Here is a 9,244-nt window from a genome sequence, read left to right on the forward strand (position 1 = left end):
ACAGATGTGAGACCTAGAACTGCTACAGCCATTTTCTACCATGAGACTAGACAGCCTGAGAATGAAATCCACACATCAACAAGGGCACAGCTAAAAGAATCACAGAGAAATGAAGCTACAGCCCTGATCAAATCAAAACCAAAGCCCATCCCACTTGAGGACTTTTTCAGAAACAATAAATCCTCTTTACTATTAGCCAATTTGAGGTGGATTTTTTGTTACTACAAGTGAGGACGGCATAATTGATACAATCTCCCATTTACTTTCAACCTAGTCATGCTTCTGTCTCTACATTCCCCTCAAAATGTTCTCAGCAAAATCATCAATAACTTCCTTGTAGCTAAATCTAATGGATCTTTCTGAGAGTCCTCGATTAATCTTTCTCAGCTACACCTCATATTCCTTCATCCTCAATGTTCTCTTCCCTAGTCTTCTGAGCCTCCACATTCCCTTGGTTTTCTTTCTAATTACCCTATGCCTAGCTCCTTTGCTGGCTCGCCTGTCTTGGGTCCTTTCTTTCTCCATACGCTCCCTCAAAGTGACTGGCAGTCAGCTGGGTGGGGTGGCTCACGCAGGTAATCCCAACACTTTGGGAAGCCGAGGCAGGAAAAGTGCTTGAATCCAGGAGTTCAAGACCAGCTTGGGCAACACAGTGAGACCCTATCTCTACCAAACATTTTCAAAAAAATTAGCCAAGCATGTAGTCCCAGCTACTCAAAAGGCTGAGGCGGGAGGATCACCTGAGCCCAGAAATTTGAAGCTGCAATGAGCTTTGATCACATGACTGCACTCAGCCTGGGTGACAGTGAGACCTTAAAAAAAATGTGATTAGGCCGGGCGCAGTTGACTCACGCCTGTAATCCCAGCATTTTGGGAGGCCGAGGGGGGCAGATCACGAGGTCGGGAGATCAAGACCATCCTGGCTAACACGGTGAAACCCCGTCTCTACTAAAAATACAAAAAATGAGCTGGGCGTGGTGGTGGGCTCCTGTAGTCCCAGCTACTCGGGAGGCTGAGGCAGGAGAATGGCGAGAACCCGGGAGGCGGAGCTTGCAGTGAGCCGAGATCACGCCACTGCACTCCAGCCTGGGCGACAGGGCGAGACTCCGTCTCAAAAAAAAAAAAAAAAAAAATGTGACTAGTTACTGGTAGTCACCTACTTTTTAAATTTTAATTACCACTTATAGCTCTCATCCCTGAAGTCTTCTAAGCTCCATACATGAATTTCCACAGGCCTAATGCACACACCACCATTTTATATTCCTCAAACTCAACATGGTTCTTTCCCCCCCACCCGCTCTTAAACACATACACTGGCCCTCTTCCATTGTTCCCTTTCTCACAAAATAGAATCAATCTTAACACTTCCCAAGATATCATCTTTTCTTCCACATATCCAATCAATCACCAAGTCTTATCCTTTACATTCATCCACTTCTTTCCATATCCACCACTACCATCCACATTCAAGATGCCATCATCTCTCACCTGAAACATAATAACTTCCCTGTGGTTTCCTCCTTCATAACTCTTGGCCCTCCTCCAATTCATTTTCTACTGTTTCCAAGACATCTTTTTAAAAATTGTGGTAAAATATACGTTACATAAACTTTACTATTTTAACCATTTTTAAGTGTATTCCAAGAGATTTTCTAAAAACAAATCTTCTGATGATTTCATCTCGCTTAAAACAGAAACTGACTAGCTCAGGGTCCACGTGGGAAGAAGACTTCTCACAAGATCTACTCTTTTATACCTTTGAGTTTTGAATCTGTACCTGTATACCTATTTTTAAAAACGTTTTAACTGTCAATAAATTTTCAAGAACCTATATAAAGACCTCTAGCATCTATTTTTTAAAGGGTAGATAATAGAAAATATTTCTGCTGTTTCAAAATCTGTTACGAGACAAAATCCTATAAAACGTAAATTAGAAAATAAGTTTACATGGTCAACAATCTATTTTAACATCATCATCAACCAGGCACAAAGGCTCATGCCTGTAATCCCAGCACTTTGGGAGGCCAAGGCAGGCGGATCACTTGACCCCAAAGTTTGAGACCAGCCAGGCCAACATGGCAAAACCCCAATCTCTACTAAAAATCCAGGAAGACTGTAACTCAGAGGTTAAGATACAAATTTCAGTATCACAAAGGCTTAGACTCTAATTTTGTTTCCACCTCTTACAAGTTGTATGATCAAGGGCAAGTTAGTTAACTCCTCTAAATCTGTCTCATTGTTTATTTTAAAAAGGGTGAACTATCATATAATATTTCCTAAATTCTTATTTTCAAATTGAATATTTGTGAAATCAGTATGTCTTATAATTAATTTGTACTTCAACATACAAAAAAAAAAAAAAACCTTTTTAGATCACAATAGTGTGTCTTATAATATTTATAGCAGTGATTCTCAACCTGGGCTCCTTTTGTTCCCCAGGAGACATCTGGAGATGTCTGGGGACATTTTGGGTTGTCACAACTGGGGTAGGAGTAGGGGTAGTGGTAGGGAACACTACTGGCATCAAGTGAGTAGAGGCCACAGATGCCGCTAAAATCCTAGAATGCACAGGACAGCCCCCAACAACAAAGAATTATCTGGCCAATAGTTCTGCAGTTGAGAAACCCTGTTTTAGAGTCTTAGAATAAAATAATATCTACTTAATAGGCTCATTCTCAGAATTAAAATAAATAATGCATATAAAACGCTTACAAGAATAATGAGCACAAAGTACATGTTTAATATACTTAACAGTATTTTTTCTTTTTTTTTAATCCAATGTGCTTAGGATAATTTAACTACTAAATAAATACCAAATTCCTTCACCTCACCCTTCACATAATTCTGTCCGTTTGTCTTTCAAGCTGGCTCTCTCACTGCTTCATTACATAAACCTCATCCCATCAATCTGGTCTATGTTGTTTCATTAGCACTACCTGGGTTTCACAACTCCATGTCTACACACAAACCATTTCCTCCATCTACCATGCCTACTTTCAATTCAGCCTATAGCTTAAATACCACCTCCACTAGAGAGGTCTTCCTTCACAGACCACTGATGAGGCTGGAAATGGCCTCTCCCCTGCCACCCCACCACATCCTAACGCCACCAGTCTCCCTCTGAATGTCATATTTCCAATTATATGACTCTTAGCTTATTTCTGAACTCTACTGTGGTTATACATTTATCATACCTCCCCTAGCAAAGCATAAACTCTTAAAAGAAAGGCATAGCTTAAACACATAGGATTTGACACTGTTGAATCAGACCATTCTCCTTGAAACTTTCTCCTTCCAGGGCATCAGTGTTACTATACTTTCTTCTCTGTCAATGGCATCGCAATTCAGCCTGTCAGTCACCAAATCTCAAAATCTCAGGTAACCTCATCCTTCTTAAAACCTCAGGCGACCTCACCCTCTTACACATTCCCTTTTCATTCAAACCATTTCCCATGTACCCACTTAGAAATACTAGAGATTAAATCTCTGCAACATTTTTTCTATCATTTGCCTCCTTTCCATTTTTTGACTTCTACCCATAGAGAACAGTAGTTACAAGTACAGGCTGAAGTCAAATTCCCTGGGTTCAGACCCCAGCTCCATTAGTTGGGTAACTCTGGAAGAGTTCCTAAGTCCCCGGACACTTTCCTCATCAGTAAAATTGGAATAAGTAACCTTTCCACCTCAAAAGGCTGTCATGAGGATTTAAATGATACAGTATGTGTAAAGTGCTTGACACACAGTGTAGGAGCTCAATAAGTATTAGCAGCTTTATTTATTTATTTATTTATTTATTTATTTATTTATTTATTGAGACAGAGTCTTGCTCTGTTGCCCAGGCTGGAATGCAATGGCACCATCTCGGCTCACTGCAACCTCCACTTCCTGGGTTCAAGCGATTATCCTGCCTCAGCCTCCTGAGTAGTTGGGATTACAGGCACTCGCCACCATGCCCAGCTAATTTTTCTATTTTTAGTAGAGACGGGGTTTCACCATGTTGGTCACGCTGGTCTTGAACTTCTGACCTCAGGTGATCCACCCGCCTTGGTCTCCCAAAGTGCTGGGATTACAGGCATGAGCCACCATGCCCAGCCTATATTAGCAGCTTTATTATCATACCCGCCCCCCACCACTTCAAGACCTCATGAACTTCTTTTTTTTTTTCTTATTGGTAAATTTTCTGTTGACTACAAAGTCAAAGACACAGGACCTTATCTTTTGCCCAGACTCTTGCAATAATGTCCCAAACTGGCCCCTCTGCTACGGGTCTCTCTTAACCACAATGCTACCCACTGCTCTCAACTATCTTCATATATGCACAAGAGTCAGACCTTATACAGGACTTTGACAGCAAGATTTGTTAAGACAGACAAAGAAATGTAACAAGGTATATTTATGATAGGAAATATTTTATATCACTAAACTAAATGGGATAAAAAGGAGAATAATAGTTGAGAAGATTGAAGTGATAAACTGACACTAGGAAGTGGGCCTTGAATTCCAAATTCAAGAGTTTAGTAAGAGTGTCACAAGAGGTTTTGCATCTACCATTTCCCCCAAAGGATTTAAGGGAACAGAACATTTAAAGAAAATTCTGTAAAATCTTTGCTTAAATGGGTTAAGCTCTTCAAATATAGAAAAGGCACAGATAGTTGAACTACTTCCTCCTTTGCAATTTGGATTATCGATTTAGTGTTTCAAATTCATCTATAAAAATGTATTCTTCATTTAATCAAACCTGTATCTGCATCTTCCACAAAATAAACTATTAAAATTTGGGCTATTTGTAATACTTTTGTAATACTACTGTAAAGAGAAGAAAATGATTCAAGGCTCCTAAGACTTCAAATTAAGTAAATATTCCATATCTGCTTTCTAGGTATTACAACATCAGTGTTTTTTTTTTAAGTTCAATTACTTCATTCTATGCTCACATTTCTAGCTATCATTTTAAATGACTTTTACAACATATGGTTATAAAATTGACTACTTTTTCAGTACATCAAAAGTTAGAAAGTTTCTAATAGAAAACACCAAATCAGTGCCTGAAGACCCTGTAAGTCCTTGTTAAAAGAGTGATTTTAGTAAATCATATTGAAAGCTGGGCTGATTTTTTGAACAACTGAATATAATTAGGTAATACCTTTGAAATATGCTGTCTATTAACCTTTCCTGCATAAGTGTATCTGCAGCAAATAAAGAATATTTACATCAAAAAAATTCCAAATTTTTTTCTATTCACTCCATATAAATTTCTTTTGAAAGACTGTTGATAAAGAATAAACAAAATGTACAAACATAACATTCTTAATAATGTATTAATATATTGTTACTAAGTCACTCAAGGTCTTCTAAACTTGTTTTTCATTCCATTTGAATATGGTCTTTTCATCCATTCCAACTGCTGCCAAGGCAAATGTAATAACCAACAATATCATCTATCTGAAAATGAATTAAGATTTGTACAATTTTTAAAGAAAAAATTAGACTTCAATATGTACTATGTGCACATTTTTCACACCTGCAGATAAAACGGTTACTCTGCAGAACGGTATAGAGTAATAAGCAAAGGCTTCAGAGTCAGACATGCAGAACACATCACTTGCCAGATGTTTAATCTTGTGCAAATTAATCTGTGAGCCAGTTACCTTATCTGCAAAATGAGAACAGTATCTACAGGGTTGCTGCAGGAATAAATGAAGTAATGTATTCAGAGTGCTGGGTATCTAACAGGAGTGTTCCACCTCCACCAATACCTTTACCCTTTAGAGTCAGACCTCAAATCAAAACTCACTTCTGCCACTTACTAACACTGTGATAGTAGGAAAGTTAACCTCTCTATGCACTGATTTCCTCCTATTTTTTAAATGGGGAACACACTACCTACATCAGAGACTTGTTATCAATCTCGAACGTACAACTTAATGCAAAGCATCCAGCAGAGTGCCTGGCAGACATCAGATTCCACTGATACTAGATTCCCTTCATTTCCTTTCTTCTTCAGGTGTGTTCAATATGTTCAAGTGGTCTAGAATCTACGAACCTGCCTGACACATACCCAGAAAGTAGGCCATTTTCTAGCTGGAAGCTTTTGTGTATGCATGGCAAAATTTTGATATCTGTATCCTATAAGTATCCTCTCAGTTCCAGATGGAAAGAAAATATTTCTCTTATTCCCTTTGCCTTCCACTTTATACATACTACTTTTCCACATAGGTGACTATGTAAATTTCCCTCTTTCCATGTTTTCTAAGCGCTTAAATAGCCTTGATTTGCCATCCAAATAGATACCAGCTTCAGTGTGCTGCTTAAGTTAAAACCAAAATACATCTATTATTCTCACTGCTTATATCAGTGGTGCCAGAATGTTTTTATATAAAGGCAGTAACACTTTGTGTTTCTTCCTATGAGTTACGCTAGACATTCAATTTCAAAGAGATGTTTAAAATTTAAATAATTTGAAAAGGATTTACTATATTTATTCCTGATGCCAGCTTAATATCAAAGCATGAAAATTCAAGTAAAATTAAGGCTGCCATAAACATAAAATCACATCAATGTGAAGTTTCCCCAAAAACAAATTCAAATCATTTTCCAAACACTGAGATTAATCTGCTATTTAAGTAGGATGTGTAAGTCCTGAAAATACTCAGCTGTGTAAGTTTAAGCAGTAAAACTGAACTAAACCATTTACCAAAACATTACATAGTCCTAAAATTGGAAATTAGTCACCCTCCCCCTGAAAAACCCTATATTTAACATGTGGAAATTTGTGAGTACTAGGGAACTTTTCAACAAATATTTCATATATCTAAACTTCATTAACTAGGGAATAGAAATCTTGTAAAATTACTCTTAAAAGTTACCAAATTACAGAAGCATCTTCCAATGAAAAGCAGCTCTCTAATTTTTTTAACATTTCACAACATGGGCTCCTAAAGCAACACTAAAGAATCATAACGGGAGGCCCTTTTCCTGTTATTTTGCAAAGACTGGGTTATGGAGGGAGTGTTTAACTGCTACTGTACTATACAATTTCTGTGTGAACAGCACACGCCTTCAAAAAACTCATCTATTAAAAAATTTCCCAAAGTAGGGAGTTTTTGTTTCTTTTAATTTATGAAGCCAAAATACATTTGGAAAAAAGAATATGCCTCACTGATAATATGAAATGAAAACTGCACCCTACAGTCAGCAAACTGAACACTGGTTTTAAATAACTGATTTAATAAGAACTTAACATGTGTGCAGAAGGCTGATACAGCCTTAAAGAATGACAACAAAAATTAATACCGCACTCGACACAGGCCACCTTACATCCAACGGAGCCTGAATAGCAGCCATCATTACAAATGTCAAAATCAATATAGTACTATGCACCATCCACCTTCTTGCAATAATAAAGAAACCAACTCAGATTTCTTGGTGGTGTAATCACAATTATGACTGAGGCAGAAATGTACGCAACACAATGAAGAAAATACCACAAATCAAAACCACTCTATCTAAAAACATAAAATTGCTCACTGGGGGGTGGGGGGGACATTTTGCCATCCAATAAAAGGAATCTGGCCAAATCCCACCTGACCATTCACGTGCCCTTCATTGAAGACCAAACCTGCTTTCCTTATTTCTCCTTTCTTTCTCTTCCTAGCCTCCCATCATCTCCCTTAACCTGTACGAGAAGACAGGCACGGGGAGGGAGGGATTCGAGAATCGGGAACAAAAACCGAGATGTGGACCACATCAGGAGGAAGAGGGGAGGGAAAGGGTGACACCACTAACCTGTCCCAAAGGCTTTGGCCACCAGCCAGGCCAGATTGCAGGCGATTTTGGCCCTGGAGAAATCATAGTGGTCAAAAGGCTTGATGGCTGGAACAATGAACGTCTTTCTCATCTCCCTGGGGTCTGCAGCATCCCCCATCTTTCACCGCGGCTCCTCGGGATGTCCCGGCCCTAACCTTCACATGGCGTGGCCTCGCCACCACGGGGGTCGGGAGGGAGGGAGGGAGAAGCAAGCTCAAACCATCGGGGACCGGGCGATGTCCGCCCGGGCGCCGACGGAGGAGAAGCTCAGCTGTCCGCGCCGCGCGCCTGCCGCCTCCCGCGGGAGCCGCCGCCGCCGCCGCCGCCGCCGCCGCTCCCGGGCATAGGAATGTGGCGGCGCCGTCTCCGTCCGTCCGTCCGCGCGAGGTCCGCCCCGTGCCCGCGCCCCTCCGAGCCACCCGCCCCGCGAGCCCGCGTGTGAGCGAGGCCGCCTCCCCTTTGTCTCGGTTTAGTCACACGGGCTTGGGGGAGGGTGGAGGCTGGAAGGGCCCGGAATTTTAAGGGAGGGGGGGTGGAGGGAGCCTTCAACAATCACGTTGTGGAAAATGTCCCCGCCATCGCGAGGCCCGCACGCCCTCGCCTCCCTCTCCCCTTCCCTCGGAGCGGGGAGACCCCTCAGGCCCCGGGTGGGCGGAGGGACGAGCAGGACGAGGGGGAAGCGCGGGGCGAGCTGGCCCACCCAGCGCAGCCCGGCCCCTGCCCGCCGGAGACGCAGCAGCGGAAAACGTCAAAATCACTGCGGCTCACAGGCCGCCGCCGGCCCGTCCCCTCCTCTGTGCTCCCTCCCGTCGCCGTCTCCTCCTTCCCCTGCCGCCGTCGCCGCTGCCGTCTCCCGGGTCTTCCTCCCTTGCTGACGGCGAAGGTGGTGGCCTGGGAGAGGCCGCGAATCCCAAGCTCTCAGTTCCTGTCTTATCAGTAATGTCCTTGTAATTTTTTCCTGCCCCCCTTTCTGCAGCCCGCTGGATCGTTCCCCCTCAGCCGCCGCCGCCGCCGCCGCCGCTGCGGTTTTCCGGCTGCGGCACTGGATGAAGGAGCAGATGCGGGGACTGAGCATGCGCCCTCGCGCGGCTCCGACCCCCCCACCCCCCCCAACCCCCGCCCGCGCCCCCGCCCCCGCCCCGCTTCCCTCTCGTCTCCGGCCCACTGAGCATGCCCAGCCTCGCTCCCCGCCCGCGCCCGGGATTCGGGGCGGCTGCCTTTTAATCATCGCTCTGGAGTACTCGCTTCAGTGGACATCCTCCACGTCCCTGGCTTTTGGCTGCTGCTGCCTGCACTGCTGACAGAGGAAAAGGAAGGAAGGGAGGAGGGAGAGGCCTGGCAATAGCTTTCATATTCTACTTACACAGTGCTTCATCGAAAAGAGTTGATATTTACTTAAAATGTTCATTATGTGACACACACTTTGCAGCGAACTTGA

At 42.7% G+C, this 9,244-nt stretch overlaps 1 protein-coding gene across 6 annotated transcripts in view; it reads right to left on the reverse strand.

Moving 5' to 3' along the window:
• The window catches only part of CAMSAP2 (calmodulin regulated spectrin associated protein family member 2), a 121,685-nt gene extending 112,809 nt beyond the window's left edge, over window positions 1-8,876 (reverse strand). For 4 of the 6 annotated variants that reach the window (XM_003823056.6, XM_003823055.6, XM_008976655.6 and 1 more), the window contains exon 1: window positions 7,786-8,876. In XM_003823056.6, the coding sequence (XP_003823104.2) occupies window positions 7,786-7,924 (139 nt within the window). In that variant the 5' untranslated portion in view covers window positions 7,925-8,876. The remainder of the gene's footprint in view (window positions 1-7,785) is intronic. The other 2 variants (XM_055109987.2, XM_008976656.6) reach the window with 1 other exon arrangement.
• Between the last annotated feature and the right edge of the window lie 368 nt (window positions 8,877-9,244).

The sequence above is a fragment of the Pan paniscus genome, chromosome 1 (assembly GCF_029289425.2).
Source record: "Pan paniscus chromosome 1, NHGRI_mPanPan1-v2.0_pri, whole genome shotgun sequence".
NCBI classification, from domain to species: Eukaryota; Metazoa; Chordata; class Mammalia; order Primates; family Hominidae; genus Pan; species Pan paniscus.